This window comes from Pelophylax lessonae (assembly GCF_965119305.1).
Source record: "Pelophylax lessonae genome assembly, chromosome: 4".
In the NCBI taxonomy this organism is placed as follows: Eukaryota; Metazoa; Chordata; class Amphibia; order Anura; family Ranidae; genus Pelophylax; species Pelophylax lessonae.
In genome coordinates, this window is record NC_138771.1 from 565785282 (window position 1) to 565804162 (window position 18881).

The 18881-nt window shown below is 42.5% G+C and overlaps 1 protein-coding gene across 1 annotated transcript in view; it reads left to right on the top strand.

The window, feature by feature from the left end:
- DMTN (dematin actin binding protein) overlaps nucleotides 1-18881 on the top strand; it is a 56526-nt gene that overhangs the window by 13423 nt on the left and 24222 nt on the right. Inside the window, exons 2-4 of the mRNA XM_082255215.1 lie at nucleotides 5221-5271; nucleotides 16999-17057; nucleotides 18442-18516. Of these exons, the coding sequence (XP_082111341.1) occupies nucleotides 17040-17057; nucleotides 18442-18516 (93 nt within the window). The 5' untranslated portion in view covers nucleotides 5221-5271; nucleotides 16999-17039. The remainder of the gene's footprint in view (nucleotides 1-5220; nucleotides 5272-16998; nucleotides 17058-18441; nucleotides 18517-18881) is intronic.

An 18881-nucleotide genomic window follows, 5' to 3' on the forward strand; every position in this document is an offset into this window, starting at 1 on the left:
TTATGTGCTGAAAAACGCTCAGGTGTGAACAGGACCTGAAAGGTTCCTAAAATATAAACAATTCGAGAGTGAGATAATCACGTTTCCTTCTTCACCCTAAAGCACTTCTTACCTTGACATCTCCTAAATGTAAACAGTATTCTATTTAATATACAAGTTTCCTTCCTTGGCATCACCCTTGACTCAGAGCTCTCCTTCTTCCCCCACATTCAAAATATGTCTAAGACATGTCACTTCCACTTGCACATCTTCAAAGTGCTTCCCTTTCTAACTGTAGTGGTCACCAATCCCTTAGGCCTAGTACACACGATCAGAAAATCGAACGAAAAATACTGCTTTCAAAATCGATTGAACGATAATCTGATTGTTAGTTCACAGCTTTTGAGAGCCGATCACAACAGTTGATCCAAAATTATCTGATAGGACAAACATAAAAATGTTTCTTGAACGATACCAGATGGCATGCTTTTCGTTTACGCAGTACAGTTTTCGTCTGAAAAAATTCAGAAGAGCAAGACTACACATCCTTGGAAACTAAATAATACATTACTATACAATACATTACATCACTTCCGAAATTGTATTCTGTCGTATATAAGAATTTTCGTAAGTTGAGTGACCTCTTCAATTTCAATATGAGACTAACATACTAAAAAAAAAAGTGTGATCATTCGTCCTATATTCCCTTCGTGTGTACAAGACTTTAGTCCATGCCCTCATAATCAAATACTTTGACTACTACAATATACTTTTACCTTGGTGTTAATGACTCTTCGCTCTGAATGCTATTGCAAGCCTTGCATGTTCTTCTAACCTCTCTTCCTTTGCTGCTCCTCTCTGTTCCTGGCTTCACAGGGGCCTGAAGGTCAAACCTATTAAAATGTGTCTTTAAAGCTGTTCACAACTCATATTCTTTACCCAACACAAATATTTCCATCTTCTCTGCTCTACCAAAGACTTGCTTATGCTCACTCATAAGATCATCCCATGAACAACCGAGTTTTTAAAGAGTTTTATGATGTCAAATTTTATTCCCCATCCTAATAGGCTTGCTCCTATATTTGAACAGTCCTCCAGACTACCTTCTCCTCCTGGTCTAACCATTCCTTACTAAGTAACCACCTCCTGTTTCTTACCAAGTAACCACCTCTCCGTTATCTATTGTATCTAGTGTCCCCAGCTTCTTTGATTGTAAAGCCTTGTACATACGGACTAAATGTCGGGCGATATCGGCCGGTTCAATAAAGACCGGCTGACATTCGGCCCGTATGTTTGGCAACCGGTCTGACAGAAGATTCTGTCGGACATGCATGCTGGAAAATGAGAAGCCCACTGGCTCCCGATTAGCGCTCTCAGCCAATGGCTAAGAGCACTGACCAGAGTGCTCTAGCAAGTGGGCCGCCCCTTGTCAGAACATAACAGCCCAGTGGGGGAGATCACTGTACTAACCTCAGATTGTTAGTACAGTGGCTCTGACCAGAGCCGTCAATTTTTTTTTGTTCAACCTGCTGGGTTGAATGAAAAAAAAAAAAAAAACTGGCAGTGTGTATGAGGCTTTATGTAGGGTATGCTGTAAAAATGTACAATTGCCGCACTAACACAAGCAATGTTTCTGCAGCGATCTCCTTGCTGTACTATTGTGTTCTGACAGGGGGACTGCCTCCCTGGCAGAACACCCTGATCAGCGCTCGCAGCCATTGGCTGCCAGCACTGATCGGATGGTGGTTGGATGCTAGTTTTCCACCATGCATGTTTGACAGAAGCTGGTCTTAAGACATGCTTCTGTAGAACAGGGAGCTGTACCCACAGGCCGAAAGTCGGGCGGTTTCTCCTGAACCGACCATTTTCGGTCGATGTTTGGTGCATGTGTACCCAATGCTGGCTAAGACCATTCAAGCAATTACCTCTTTGCTACCTGTGTTATACTTTATACTTGGTTTGCTTTGAATCGATTTATTACACCATATTATATAATGTACAGTGCTACGCAATATGTTGGTATTGAATAAATAAAGGACAATAATAACAGACTTCCCCTTTTTAATAAAGACTGCAAGTCAGGGAAGCAAAATTAATAAATTTGTATAATAAGAGAAGGATGCTGCAACAGTGACAAAACAACTTCAGTTGACAGCATCCAAAACATAATCATGTATTTTGGGTCATTAAATGTATAAAAGATCTGTTATCTGGAACACTATCTACCATCTAAAGAGGAAAATCTAAAGAGGAAAATGGCAAATACTGCCCCATTTCTGTACACGTATGCTCAGATATAATCACAAGCATTTTGTTTTAAGTAATCATGTGAAGAGTAAAAACCAGGGACATTATGTACATGGGTAATCAAATTAACCCTGCAGTCACTTGCCCACTCACTTACAAAACAACCAGTGGGGCTTCATGGTCAATGAACCGTTATACACAAACATTGACTACTCTCTGGTCTTCTAATTTTTGTGTATATTCATGTGAAAAGCCATTAGTCAGTTATTACCAATAGCAGGAAAACTCAATGGTGTTGTTGGGAACTGAAAATGTTTCTTAAATCATGCAAGGTAATATATTTTAAACCCAATGCTCTACATTCAAATTTCTTAACATTACTATGTACGCTGTGTGATATAGGGGAAATGTCACCTAAACTGCATAGTGCTGTTACAGTGAGTCAAGTCTAGACATGAACTATGTTTGAGGTGGATTGGCCCACTTTTATTAAAAAATGAAAGACAGTTAAAAACGAAAATAGTTGCCCTCGAAGGAGATTATCAGTGTTGAATCAGTTTAACAAAAAAAATATTCAGCCTCTTAGCTAACAAAACGTTATCATCCCTGAGTTGGTCTCTGCCCAGACTCACCACACAGTAAACAAAAATGCCCACCTGGCTGTACAGGCTTCTGCTTTGAGACACCTCGTCTCATGAAACCCAGGCTCCATGCCTCCCTCAAAGCTTTCTTGGATTTTTTTGCTTGCAGCTCTGTGCCACAAAGGCCCAAGCTCTAAACTTTCAATCGGAGCCCACCTGACTCCTATGCTGAGACCTCCTGTTTCCCGGATGGAGAGCACCTTTTCTTTTCAATGGAGTACATCTGTCTTCCAGCTCGAGCAGTGAACTACTGACCTGTCCTTGGTTACAATGGCTGTGCACAGCTGCACACAAGCCCTCAGCCAGCAAGTCTTCAGTAAATCCTGGACACAAGACTAGAGGTTTCTTCCCACCCAATACCCTTTGAAGTCTATGGACACCTGAACCTGACCTGAGATTGAAAATCCTGGAGAACACTGAAATGTCTTCTCCACTCAGAAACAATACTCCGGAGCCCCTCAAACTGTATCTTATGCCTCGTTTCCACTGAGCGGATCGGTTCGGGTCGGTTCGGTACGGTACGCTATTTTGAGTGTTTCCATTATGAAAATGGCCCATACAACCGAACCAAACTGCACCATTCCTGATCCTCCTTCAGATGTAGGGCCATAGGAAATGGTACGGTACGGTTAGGGCGGAGCTACTGGTGTCACACGATACATTCCACTGATTGGTGGACACGAAAATGTCAATGCTCACGTCAAACGAAAGCACAAAACAAACACCACGTTTGATGTGAACCCTGCATGGCCCCTGGTGGTCTGACTTGCAGTGGAAACGCTCACCTGAATAGGCCAGACCATTCTAACCCTTCCAAACTGTACCGACCCGAACCGTTCCGCTCAGTGGAAACGAGGCATTAGAGAACCCTGTGTGCCTTTTGCCTATATTCACACAGTGGTAGGACTTAGCACTGTCACAGCTGTTTTATTTAAAGACCATGGCAGTGGAAGAGAAAACTCACCAGTAGGTGAAAACATTATCCATAGTAAATGTCGATGAGAGGAAAAATCCCTCCTCCCAGCATCTGTATCAGTGGGAGAAAGAAACCCTCCTCCCAAGGAACTGGTGGTCAGTGAATGAAACCCACTCCTCATCCTCTCAGAAATTTATGGTCAGTCAGGACCCATTCACTTTACAGAGTTGAGTGTTGGTGGTCAGTGTTATTTTCTTACCTTCCTCCTAAAAGCATTCATTGGTAGTCAGTGGTTCCCTCTTTCCAAAGACATTTTTGGTTAGTAGTGTTTTCTCCCTTCCTGAAAAACATTAGCGCTCAGTGGTGTTCCCCTCCCCAAAGAGCATTAGTGTTCAGTGGTCAGTGGCGTTCCCTCCACCCTTCCTGAAAAGCATTGGTGCTCAATGGTCAGTGGTGCACTCCATCCTTGAAAAGCAATAGGGTTGGTGCAAAATGCACTTATCTCTTTCCTGCACTGTGTTCCATACTGTTACCTATCTGGTGACATCACCACGAGAGCTATGCTCATACTATCGGTTAGCAGATCACTCCGCCTGCCAATATGTGCATGGGCAAGGAGCCGAGTGTTAGAACTAGCATTCAAGCACTGGGTTCTGGGTACCAGCCCTGATCTGCAGAATCCCAGGATTTGGTTGAAATCCCAGGGCAGTCCTGCAGAATCTGGGACGGTTGGGAGGAATGGGTGCACCCTAACTTCAATAGGAATTACCCTAGTGTTATTTGAAGGAAAAGATGCTTCAGCATATGTAGGAGGCAAGCACCTCCCTCTGTATCATTGGGAGGCAAAAATTACCCAGATAGGTGGCTAATAGCCCCCACATGATAGCATATTAAAAATGACAGGCTCTCTTTAGGAAGACATCCTATAATGTCACCTATGGACCCCAATTAATGGTGAAAAGGGGACAAGGATGGGAAATGTGTCTGGGACTGTCTTTTTCTGTTTTTTAATGCATGGTGATACTAAGTACCGTGTGGTGTTTGCAAGTACCTGTGCTACTCCTCATGGCAAACAATGTCCCTGTAGGCCCTGGAGTCCAGGCCCTGGTAATATACTAGGCCTTGACCTCTCTTTAGGTAAGCACTAAGCCCAACCCTGTCCTGGTACTAAGCCACACAGTCGAATTTCGGAACCTCAGTGCTCATTAGAGACTACGGCATTTGACTATTAAATGTCAGAGGTTGAGGCTTTGTGATGAAAGTGGCAGAGCATAGTGAGAGAAGTTGAAGCCCAGCATGAATCCTGGACTTGGAAACCTAAGGCTTCAGAGGGACACAGGGAGTGCTTTGCCAGCGTTCAGAATCTGACAGGGTCATTTAAATGTTTGACTGGAATCTGCATTATTTATTAATGCTCTGATTTTTTTATTCTTTCAGAGACAGAGCAGAAACTAGGGGGTCACGTGATGCAGAGAAACACACAGGCTGGTAAGAACTGCAAAACATTATATTTAAAAGTACTGTATGTATCCCTAGCCACAAAACCTACAGTGCTAAGTAAAGTATATTAGGCTTACTCCCCTGAGCATTGAGAAGCCAGGTCTTTAATGGATTTTGTAACTCATATTGATTGAAAAATATGAAATAATTAAGCACTGCAACTCTGAAAAGAACTCTTAGATCAGGTTAAAGACAAATGTTAATAGTTGTACAATTACTGTGTTCGTGTAGATTTTCTCTGGGTTCGGTTTCCTCCCACACTCCAAAGACATGCCAGTAGGTTAATTGGCTCCTGCCTAAGTTGGCCCTAGTACATGTTTACAAATTCAGCATGCATATGTGTTATCACATTCTGCATGCCAATCCCAAGCCAAGCAATTAGGATGGGCTGTAGTAAGACCTGGCAAAAATGACTTTCAAGTGTATCAGACATGGTGCCCAGGGAGCAGGCCCATAGAATTGCTGAGAGTCGAATAGATACAAACATCAGTAGCGCCACCCCCCTAGGGTCTGCTGGAAGATGGTTGCCCTGACCTTGCAAGCCTCCCAACACTACGGACACCCTGGTTTCTGACATAATTCAAAGAGAGAATACAAATGGAAAAGACACCAAAGACATAACAGAGAATGCAAATGGATATTTTACTGGATATCCTTGGGTTAACAAGGGAAAGAAGAATGTAAAATGTGGATATTTCCCAAATTACAAATTTAGCATGAACAGAATCACAAAGATATGCAATTAAATGGCAATAACAGTGATCCTGGTGGTAAAAGCCGATAGATCTTAAGGAAACCTATGACTCCAGGTACAGGAGGGGGGAGAAAATACTTTTTGTGAGTCAGCACTTTCTAAGCCCTGAAGCCACAGGTGAAAAGAAACAACAAACCACAATATGTAAAACCTAAATTAGAGTTTCCCTTAAAGATAAACAGGTGCTCTAGGTTGATTCCTTTGCATGGAGGAGTCTTTCAAATAAGAGTGTCTGAAATCTTCAGCTAGCTATGAAGGGACTCAAAGGTGTTGCTGTGCAATGGCAACCAACAAAGGTAAATAGAATAAGCAAGGTGTTTCCCAGCGAAAGGCCTCAGAAAAGGGTGGAGTAAAGGTGTTTGCATGCAGTGTCTCTGAACGTAATATTAAGGGTGGGCTTCTGTCCAATCCTGGAGTTACCAAGACTTGTGGAGATAGGATGTCCCAAAACAGGCTCTTGAAGAAATTGCAGTCAGATGAAGGATGCCTGACTGGCAACCTGATGACCCAAGGATTCAGCAATGTCTACGTTGGTGTAGGTGAACGTGACCCAGAATAGACACACTGCTGATGAGAGGCCGGTGACTGAGGGTCTGCCTCCAAGGATAAGGCTTATTCACAGAAAAGCCCTCGCGCGGTCCAGGCTGCGATGCTCATTTACACTGGCCAGGGGAGCATAGCCTCTCACTTCTGCTGCTGTAGATCCCGCGTCCCAAGAGATTGAGCCCCTCCTCGGACAGTTCTATTTATCTGCTCATTTAGAATTTCTTTCTTTCCTTCTTTCTTTCTTTCTTTCTTTCTTTCTTTCTTTCTTTCTTTCTTTCTTTCTTTCTTTCTTTCTTTCTTTCTTTCTTTCTTTCTTTCTTTCTTTTTCTCCAGTTACCTGGAACTTTTAGTTTGCAGCAGCTTTAGATCCATTGAAATCCCAGCTCTACGGACTACTTGTGCCACGATCCCCTGCTATCAGCAGTGGTCTCTCTCTCTCTCACTCTGCAATCAGGAAATTATGTCATAATCCCTACGCTGGGCACTAGAGGGAACAAAGCTCAATGCAATCTTAGTTAAGGAATGTCCCTGTCCCATGATGGCAAAAGCGATATAGCTAGCACTTGGCTACACACACATAAAGAGAATGCACACACTGACAGATGTCAATTACTTTAATACTTTATTTGACAATATTGCTACTTGACTTTTCTGCAAGGTCTCACTCTAGTACCAGGTATCAAATCGTGATAAAAACAGTCATATGATCTACTTCTTTCTTAGACACTGGGGTGGACAGTAGGTACACAGAGTTACTTTTCCTGTACTATTTTCTCAGCATTGGTAAGGGGTGAAGTAAGCCATTTCCTTTCATAGAAGATACTGCCATAGAGAAAATTTTCACCTTACCTGATGACAAGAATGGCTGCACACCTAAAAAAATATAATTTCAGCCTACTAGGCACCTTCAGAGCAGAGCAGTTATACAACTAAGAAAGTCAACACTTCAAAATTTCTATATTCAAAAAAATTCTTCTCTAATGATCTTTTTATTCTATTCCTATGACTTCAAATAGGAACATTGTGACAAAATAACACTCTATCATCGAGTACTATGTGTTTAGGTCAATGGCAAACACTTTTCAAGTACTGAATATCCCTAATTCAAGATCACAATACACCATATACCCATGACTACCAATAAGAGACAAGCGGGTGTGAAAGCACCATCAAGTTACGAGACCCACATGTAATGGACTTAAATTCCCTCAGTCCTACAGGTGGCACGACCAAACCCAGAGGAGTCCATAACCAGAAGCAAAATTGTTTGCCATTTTCCAAGGATGGTCTGTTGGGGAACTGGTTATCTAATGATATTTAATCATTTTTAATAGATACAGACATGCTAAATGACAAGGGCACTTTAGTAGCCCAAACCTGAATACAACAAAATTCTTCTGTCCAGAACAACACTGTTAATCCTTTCTACTATTCTGGGTCATATGCATGGTTTCTTCTCTACATCCAGAGTCCTATTTATACATCATCCTGCTCTAGGCTCACCTAAAAGATTACTCCTTTTTGTACAACCTTTTCCTCATGTCGTCATAGGATTATTTTAGTCAAAGCTATTGTCAGAATAAAATACTGAAGGAAGCAAGCTATTTATTTATTTATATGTGGAACTATTTTTCAGCTGGTTAAGCCACCGAACAAGAGAGACAAAATATGGTTTTAGGTGATCCCTGACCCCGCCCAACCCCTTTTTAACACTCCTTACAGAAGTACAGTACATTTTGAGGCCTGGTGCCAGTGCTGTATTTTGGCCTAGGCCAACAAGGCCCAGGCCTAGGGCAGCACTTTGCAGGGGGGCAGCAAAAAAGTCCCCCCCCCCTCCACCTGAGAATCTTTTTGGCCAGTGGTTGCTAGAGCTACCTCTCGCACCCCCTCCTCTATTTCTCACCCCCTTCCCTCTCTCTCATTCCCCCTCTCTCTCTCCCATCCCCTCTCTCTCTCTCATCCCCCCTTCTCTCTCCCTCTCTCTCATCCCCCTTCTCTCTCTCTCATCCCCCCTCTCTCTCTCTCATCCCCCCCTCTCTCTCTAATCCCTCCTCTCTCTCACCCCCTCTCTCTCTCTCTCACCCCCCTCTCTCTCTCACACCTCCCTCCCTCACCCACCCCCCTCTCTCTCCCACCCCCCCCCCCCCTCTTGTGAGATCTCAAGGGTTTTTGCTGGGACCTGTAGTCCTTAAATTTTGGAGGGAGTCATATCCATTAAAAAGGAAGGAGTGGGGCAAATTTACATAGGAGGGGGCCCCCAATTTTAGTCTTGCCTAGGGCAGCACAAAACCAAAATACACCACTGCCTGGTGCTGCTCCTATTATTCTACTGTCCAAGGCACTGGCCAATGATTATAGTAAATACAACCCTGCATGTGCCCTTCCCCCATACCTTCAACAGAATTCAGAACCTGCACCAAGCTGGAGATCAGGCAGGTGGGGTGTGCTAGATCTATAGCAGATTGATTATTATTCTCTATGGGATTGATTTACTATAATTGGAGAGTTCAAAATCTGGTGCAGTTGTGCATAGAAACCAATACGCTTTAGGCTCCATTCACACCAGCGCGACTTGTCAGGCGACTTGTCAGCCTGACAAGTCGCACGCCCTCGCAGTCCATTGACTGCTACAGGACCCGTTCTAATAGGAGTGACACAAGTTGCTCCGACTTAGAAAAAGGGTCCTGTACTACTTCGGGACGATCTACATAGACTTCCATTATGTGAAGTCCGTGCAAGTCGCTCCGAAGTCGTGGTGCATGGGAATGCACAAGTCGCCCCCCAAGTAGTACAATGTCGTGCCGCCCCAGTGTGAACCGAGCTTTAAGGTTTTTTTTTGTCAAAGCATATTTGAAAAAGCTGAAGTTAGAAGCTGATTGACTACCATGCACAGCTGCATCAGATTTTGCACTCCAGTCCAGTTTTAGTAAATCAACCCCTATGAGTCAGTGTGCCACGGAGTCTATCTTTCTAATATTCCGCTTGGTGCAGGCTCAGAGTTATGCAGTGCCACAGCTAGTAAACGTTGTGCCAGCCCCAGACCACACTGTGGTAATGAAGTTTTCTTTAGGACAATATTACCTTGTATGCAGTTGTGGGCTGAAGGGGCTGGGAGGGGTTAATAACCAGGTAAATCCCAAAAGGCGCTGAGACTTCAAGGCATATTGATACAGAGTAGTAAAGGAAGGCCTGACAATCATTTGAAAAGTTCACTGGCTCTGGTTAGGTGGCTCACGTGCAACAAGGGCTACCCTCCAATGGGCACCCAGGAACATCACCTAGGGCTTAAATCATAAAAAGGAATAGTAGACCAAATTCTTAAAGGGGTCCAAAACACCAAACCCTGCGTTTCTGGGGCAAAGCAAGTTCCCCCTTTATCAGGGCTCAGTAATGTTTGAAGATTATTGAATAGATGCAGGGAGGTAGTTGCCAGTAAAACTGCTTGCAAAGGATTCAGATGGGGCAGAATTATACCAGTTAAAGCTTCAACGAACCACTCTTTGTTGCCAGTGACAGCTTTATTAAATATGGGGTTGTCCCCCTTGTACAGATTTTTTTCAGTTCTCTATTGACCTGTTGATAAACAAAAAAAGGTGGCATTGCCTGAAGGATTTTGGGTTTCTATGGTACCAGGAAATAGTGGAACCGCACTCAGGTAGATGAAAGTAAAAGAAATACTTTTTATTCTTCAAATCATATATGAACAGACAGTGCAGGGAACAGGTAATCCAGGGTTAACGCGTTTCACGGCGCACACAGCCGCTTACTCATAACGGTTATGAGTAAGCGGCTGTGTGCGCCGTGAAACGCGTTAACCCTGGATTACCTGTTCCCTGCACTGTCTGTTCATATATGATTTGAAGAATAAAAAGTATTTCTTTTACTTTCATCTACCTGAGTGCGGTTCCACTATTTCCTTGCACTTCATCCGGATGACGGGTCTCACCAGCACCAGGTCGGACTGATACACCTGAGCGGCTCTGTTTCTTTTATTTCTATGGTACCACCCACTCTATGTGAGCTCCCCCTAAAATTTGCAACTTTTGCTTGTGTTTCTTCTGCCAGCACTTATCTGATAGTTTAAAGTTACTAATTCCAGGACCCTGCATTCACTATATTTGGTCTCCCACAGTACATGGAACATGAAAATTGAGGCTTTTTTTTAGTAAATATAAACGAATAAATACCTTTTTTCATCAGCAGTAAATCGTGTGATTTCTATCAGTGTCCAGCAGAGCACTGGCTAAAGCTTGTAGGAGGAGTTTTCATTCTCCTGTAGCACACCCCTTAAGGAGCTGCAAGTAGAATGGGATCCTCCACCTTTCACAGCCAGGCACACCGAATTTACAGTTAGAAAACAGTCCAGTACTTTGTTTTTTGTGTAGCACTGCCCCCTTGAGGACTGCTGCTGGAATAACACACCTTCGGGTCCCCCTTGGTTACCTTTAGCAACATTGGCATTCACAGATTAACACTTTACTTCTTTGGCTCAGTCAATGATCGGTCCAGGGGTATGTAGTTATTTTTGGTGTTTTATTTTAAATAGGGATGGGAGAAAGGAATAGTGGGATACTCAAAATTGAACTATTTACAATGGATGAGGACTCCTATCTGAAGATGCAGCCAGGTCTCTGTTCAGACGACTTAGATAGGTAGATTATCTTCGGGATACCTGCCTTGTATGCCCTTTCACTCCACAGACTGACACCTGTCCTCTGAATATCCTACACGGGGGTGGCCCCCCTCAGGTCAGGCCTCTAGACACGATCCTGTACTCACAATCCTGTTTTTCGAGGGTCTCCAGTGTCTCTACCCCTCCAGTCATTTCTCCTGGACCTCTGGGTTCAGTTCCTTTCCTCTGTCCCCAGGCCAACTGCCTGTGACCGTGTGTCACTGCTACAGAGGAGGAGGCAGCAGTCACCCTCCCTCTGGGACTCTGCTCACCAGCCAAAGACCCCGCAGCACATGTGCTCCTGGCTTTTATATAGTATCCCATAATGCATCGAGACAGCCAGTCTCTACCAATCACTGGGACTATATCAAGGCCTGTGTACTCATTTGTCAGGTTTCCTCCCACTGTCCAACATGCCTCCCTATTGGACCAGTGTGAAAACACTATCTAGACCCAATGAATCACACACTGAGCAGACCTAACTCACAGATCCTGCTCTCTGGTAGGCAGAAAGCAATATAGATTTCCATGCTGCTCCTCTGATAGGCAGACAGGGACAAAAACTATACTCTCTCACTAGCACCTACCTAGGAGAGTGCTACATTTGTTTTTTTAGAGATTAGAAGCCCCTTTGGTTGTGTAGCAAAGTGCAGTGTCCAACTTACATCCCCGTGGCTACTGATATCAGCACTACCTCTTCAAGCACTGCCCGCCTGGCTGCAGCTGCCCCTTTCACTAGCCCTCCTGGCTATTTCGCCTCAGTCCTTCCAGACACTGACAACACAGTCCTCTCAGACTGCTCGCTCACCAGCCCGCCTGGCTGACACTTCAGGAGATCTCTTGAACATGCTGACTCTCTTCTGCTGTCCTCCCCTTGCTTCCGTGCCTCCAGGAGGGATTTCCTCTATTTGCTGTAGAGGGTTCCTCCAGCACCCGAGCCTCGGTTAACCCCCCACATGTTAGAGGGAACCCTACAAGGGCCTCCAACAGCCTCCTAAACACTCCTCCATCTTCCACATGATCCATGAGTATTTATGAGGTCCTGTCCCCTTCCAGCCCACTTTGCTGCGGTCTGGCTGAGGCCCTCATCCATACTCCAAGTAGCTCCTCCTAGATTCCTCCCTACTGTACCTGGAAGCTTCTCCAAGGTTCTGGAAAGCAAGGGGAATCACCAGAGTTGCTCCTTGCTGAGTCATTCAGCCTCCCTGACCCAGATTCAACCCAGGCCTGGCTCTCAGCCAAATTTTCCTACACTAACAACTATGTACACTAGCACCTAGCTAGAGGTTGCTACACTCCTATGACTGTCCTTTGAGACCTCTGTCTTGACAATGCTGATTGGTCCTGTGCTGATCACATGTACTCTCCCAAGAAACAAAAAACAAAACTCTCTAGAAATACACACAAAACTGAGGATGTGCAACTTGCCCCAAAGGCTCTGTTCTAAAAGGAGATAGATTGGGGACTGTGGAAGAAGGGGGGAATCAGAGAAGACAAGATCAAACAGCCTTTTTACTCAATGAAGAGGATTAACCCCTTAGGTTCCACAGTGAGTATAACAAGAATACTTACTGCATATACAGACTGATTTTACTGTTGTGGGTTTAGTAACACTTTTTAAGCCTGGCATTTTATAAATAATGGTCCTGACTTTCCTCATTTCCCACCAGCCATTTTGGTGGTTCGATAGCAATGACTGCTGTTCAGCTATAAGATATCAGGACCTGGCAGAAAAGTGCCAGTAATATGCCCTCATTCTGGCAACATAATGATGTGTTCAGCCAGCAAGTGGGTTTAGCAGCTGCTAAGGCTAAAATAAATGTGCTGAAATTACACTACAGTGACAGAACAGCTACGATGTAATTAGTGTTCTTGGTCTTTAAGGGACGCTGTCACAAAGCAGAGTAGACTGTTAAGCTGCGTTGGAAGCAGCCTTACTCATGTGCTGCATAATAGTTATATGACAGTGAAACTAAACCACAAAATCTCTGCCCTAGAGCTGGAATGCAGTATATGGGTTGAGGAGCGGCTGCTTCTATCACAAGCTTTGCATGCAGGTGTTTTCTTTGTGATCTTGAGTCCCCTTATGGACTTTTTAAAAATGTTTTTGGGACTAATGGCATCTAGTTATGATCCTGGTGATACCCCTGTTTGTAAGCTTCAATTCACATTAAAAAATAAATGCAATATGAAACTGGTCTCATATATAATTTAATTCCTATAATTATTATGGACTAATATAAAACATACTGTATAGTTTTACAGGGTATTTAGAACCATTTAACAACACAAAAACAAAAGAATTCCAGATAAAATTGCAATCACTGTATGCCGAACTCGAACATATTGTGCATGATCCAAATGGTCCAAAAATGTACTATACAAGAAAACCAGGGCATAGACACCCCGAGTAAAGAGACCACCTTACTATGTTCCCATGCAGCTTTTACCCACGCCCCCTTTAAAGGACAATTATATACAAAAATAATTAGTTAAACCCACAAGCACTTTTTTTTAACCACTACTATTTCTTTATACTGGCTTTTGAAATTTACAAATGCAACAATTTAGAAATTGGAGGAAAGGTTTAGCACTGGGAAACACTTTTTGAAATATAAATAGTGCATTTTATATACAACTATATAGAACAGACCAAAAAGAGGGACAAATGAGGAGGAAAGAGGGACTGTTCCAACTCAGAGACAGTCCCCTGAAATCAGGGATAGTTGGGAGCTATGTTACAAATGTGACTCGAAAATAACTATCAAAAGTCAAAAAGCACACCTTTCACCTTCCCCAATAATTAAGACAACATTGTCTTCACTATTAAAAACTAAAGTCCCGTACACACGATCAGATTATCGAACGATCGGTCGTCCGTTTTTTGTGGCATGCTAGTTTGATGTGGAAAGTGAAGAGGTTATTTTCATAGGAATTTTCCCGTACAAAAGAATTCTACTTCAGAAGTGATGTCATGTGTTGGATTGCTTTGTATGTGTTCTTTCGTCTCTGATCATGCCTAGTCTTGCTCTTAAGATTTTTTGCCGTCGAAAACTGTACTAATGAGACGAAAATCGGACGTTGTGTTGACGGATGATAAAAATTTTATAGCCTGCACATCAGAATTTTTTCGGCCGAAAAGTCTGAGTCGGCTGTCGAAAGCACCATACTAACAATCCGAAAATCGTCAGATTGGTCGTCGGACGAAATTTCCCTTCAGATTTTCTTATCATGTGTACGGGCCTTAAGTCCAGAGTTGTATAAAGTACTCAAAACCCATACTTGAGTAAAACTACAAGTGCTCAATCAAAGAGTGACTTGAGTAGAAGAGGAAGTGCTCGATCAAAAAGTGACTTGAGTAGAAGTACTAAAGTATTCAACATTTTTTGTACTTATGTATTGCAAGTCATTTTTTTAAAAATTTTGCTACTCAAGTACTGAAAGTAAAAGTACCAGTAGTTTTGAAAAAAAAAATTGCTACTCAAGTACTGAAAGTAAAAGTACAAGTACTGTGTTATGTAGTTATTATAGAAAGAAGTCAAAAGTTTGAACATCATATTGTTTATTTTTATTTCAAATGCAGCTTTTATTTATACATACAGTAGCATTTATTTTGGTATGCGCTGATAATACACGTTTTGAGCTTCATGAAACCTGCCATCTACTGTTCTGGCAGTGGTAATTTTTATAATTGTAACAAGTAACTATGCAGCACAAAAAAAAATATCGGAGTAGAAGTATTGAAATCATCGAAAAAATGTAGTGAAGTAAAAGTGGAAGTAGGAGAAAAAAATTCTACTCTAGGAAAGTACAGATACCGCTTTTTGGTACTTAAGTACAGTAGTGAAGTATTTCTACTTAGTTACTATACATTTCTGCTTAAGTCCGGACCATACCTAGCCTACTATGCCTGAACACGGGTTACTCTTCAAAATGTGCACATGGCCTCAACAGTACAGGTATCCCCCTCCAGGCCTATGACACTATCACACATGAAAAACATTATGTTTAAATCCATAGCTCCAAGTAGCTATAGATACAATGTTGAGTGTCCACTGAGCACTTGTCCCCCAACGTTTGGGAGACAATAATTCCTACAGGTCTTGACCCCAAAAAAAATGTACAACTGCAGCTAGTATTGTATTACCCAATTTTACTCCTTCATAGATATCATCCATGTCTATGTAAACAAGCTCATGCAACAAACATTCAAAACCAGTCCACAGAGCAAGAATGTAACATGCAATTTAGCAGGGCAGTTTTTATTGCAGCAAGTCAAGTAGCTTAAAACGAAAACTAAGTGGACAAAAATCAGCTAAAGGCAATATTCTGAGGGATCTTCAGCTGGAGAACCGTGCAAGACAATCAAAGCAGGCCAAGGTTTGCAGCAAATCAGCCAGCACCTGGAACATAGACAGTGTTACAATGGAATAGAAAGAAAAGGGGTTTTATGAACCCCTTTTCTATATGGGACAGTGACAGGCAGTTAGCCATGACAGGAATATAGTTTGGCGGGCTTTGTGAAGAGGATTGAGTTACTAGGGGGATAAATAAAATTCCAATTGGTGATCGGTTGAAATAAGCCCCTATCATAGTTAGGTTTGCAGGTAGCTGGGGAGATTGTGTAAAGTACCTGTTTTTTCCAGATAGCTTCCCGCCTTCTGTGCTTCATCCCAGCCCTATTTAAGGGGGCTCACAGGTAGCGGGACCCTCAGACCACCTCAGAAGCCTGGAGCGAGCGGTTCCCCCCCCCTCCCCTTTTTTTTGTTTTGTCGCGGCCAGTTTTATTATTTTGGGTCACCTTTGTAAGCTGCAAAGGGGGACGATATGTTTAAGTTATATGATTGAGTTGATGTGGATATTTTTTATTGAATATTTATTATTATAAACCTGGATCGTAGTGTCGGTTTATTATTTATGAGTTGAAAGCTTTGATGAGTTTTAATGTTATTTAAATAAATAATAAATGGCCACGGCCTTTTCAATCCAACAGATTGTGTGAGTGTCATCCTTTTTATATAAGATAAGTATTAGATTAAAATAAGAAAGTCCTGTCTACTGTCCCATACGCTTTGTTTCCCACCTGCCAATGAGCTACTGTGGAGCAGCAATGCAGTGTTATGAGACAGTGTCTCGTTTGTTCTTCCTGCCAAAGTGAATTTCAGCTAGGAACCGAAGTTAACATGGAGATCAGACCACCACAAAGGCAACAATTTTATAGCTAAATAGCTTTAACCTAATGTCTCCAACAAGCTAATACATGCCCCCAGAAGCCTATGGCAGCAACAATGAAACTATACAGGTCCAGAGGGGAAATTCCTGCTTTTTTTTATTGAAAAGCCTACAAAGGTTAATGGACAAACAAAGCCATTATACAAGGATAATGGAAAAACAAATTGTTAGGATGGTCATAAACATCCCAATTATAAGAAGAGTTGTTTCCGATTTAGTGTAACGCTTGTGATAATTGGTCCATTTATGGACTCCTGAAGGGGAAATCTAGCAGACACACGTGCTTGACACTGCATGGAGAATCTCTCCCAGTACACTGGCTTAATTCTTAGCTGTGTAGAAAAACTTAATGATTATGCAAAGAATGCACTACTGTCAGTTACAGCTGAGAGCAGTGGCAGAACCAGATACACTGATGGATTGCTCAAGACTAGACCATTATTTTTATGCTCATCATTTTGGGATAAACTCAGTTTATCTTTTAAGCCTATCTTTAATATGTCTCTTGTAGATTTCCGGTATACGCACAGGACATTGACATACAAAAGCTGAATGGAAAAGCATCCAAAGGTAAGGCACATATGTGTCGTGCTCCATGAATTTATCACTTGTTCAAAAAAACAATGGCCATACAAGGTTAGTGTAACTAACTGATTCCTCCATCCACACAAACAAGGTGAATGAAGGAATCTCCCTGCCAGGGCATTGTATTCTGTCAGTCGGACCCTCCGCTGTCAGAATACACTGGTTAGTGGTTGCAGCTAATTGGCAATTTGCATGAAGTTGGTTTTTGGTGACATCTCAGTGAAGGTAGATCTCGGAGCAAGAGATGAAATAGTCCATGCTGAGAATTTTGGTGCCTCATGAGACAAATGCAAGTTAGTATTAACAGTTATACTGTGATTGAGGTTAAGGGTATGGTAAGGGTTAGAGGTTAGTTCAACTTAATTAAGGCAAGTCAAGGGACTACTTGTTATTTATTTATTTATTTATTTTTGTGTAGGGTTAAGAGTCCTTTCACACTAATCCGACTCGAAGTCGCCCGACTTCGGGCGACTAATGAAGTCTCCCGTGCAGGGCGACTAATGAAGTCGCCCGTGCAGGGCGACTTCAGCACGGCTTGCAACGACTTCTCATAATAGAAGTCAATGCAAGTCGCTCCGACTTTGCAAAAAAATAGTGCAGGAACCTTTTTCTAACTTGAGTCGCTCTAATTAGAACGGTTCCATTGCACAGCATTGGAAGCTACTTGTCAGGCGACCAAGTCACCTGACAAGTCGGATCAGTGTGAACCAGCAGTAAGGGTAATGTTAAAGTTAAAGTTTGGAGTTAAAGTTTGTTTTGGCCATGGTACATGTTAAAAAATACACTGTACGCCTAAACAATAAATTAAAGCTGTAGGTTGGTCACAGGCACCATACATTTTTCAGGGGGCTGGGGCAGCGAGGAATTACAGATAAGTTCAGAAGGGGCACCAACCTTACCATGTCTGCAGTCTCTCATTGTCCCAGCTCCCTGAAAAATCTGTCACTCCTGGATATGGAACGCAAGTGACAGTCCCCTCTGCTTCCAACTGAATTGTCAGTGATTAAGTAGTGCAGGGAAGGGATCCTTAAGATTCCTTCAGGCCAGTTTACCAAAGGGAAAACAGCAGCAATTAGCAAATAAACAAGGACTTGCAACCTATCCAATAACTGTTTCCACATTGAGCCTTGCCCTTCAATGTTTTCAGGTGCCCAGTGACATTAGTTAGTTGCTCAGTCTGGCTAAAAATGACCAGATCCTCAAAATGTCCTCAAATTTTCATTAGCACTGTGGATGACTAGGATGTGAATGCTTGCCACAGACACAATAATCAATTTCATTTGCATTCTATAAATGAATCCCATTGTGTTTAACAACTAGTGTATAATAATGCATATATGTATTTCAGTATTGTTCTCTGTATTTCTAGACCCCCCTTACATCTCCTGGCAGTGTCACTTCCTCCAGAGGGTCCAGTGTACCGGGCTCCCCCTCTACTATAACTGTGAGTCATATGTTGGCTTTGGTATTTGCACAACAAAAGATATTAGGAATTTAACCTTTACTTACAGTATGTTAAGAAAACATGTAAAACAGTGTTCACAACAGGCACCTCTGCAAAAATGACCACTGTGCTCTCTTATCTTGCAGAAATGATAGTCTATCTTCTAAAGTTTAAACTATATTGGAGGTTAATAACTTTAACTATAGACAAAAAAGTTTTCAAAATAAATTGAGAAAGGTAAAAACCTCCATCTGCTGTTACTATATCCCCTCACTTCCTGTCTCAGTGACAACATTATTAACAGAACAGGAAGTAAAGCAAAATCTCACGAATAGAGCACCATACAGCAATAAAAACCTGACAGG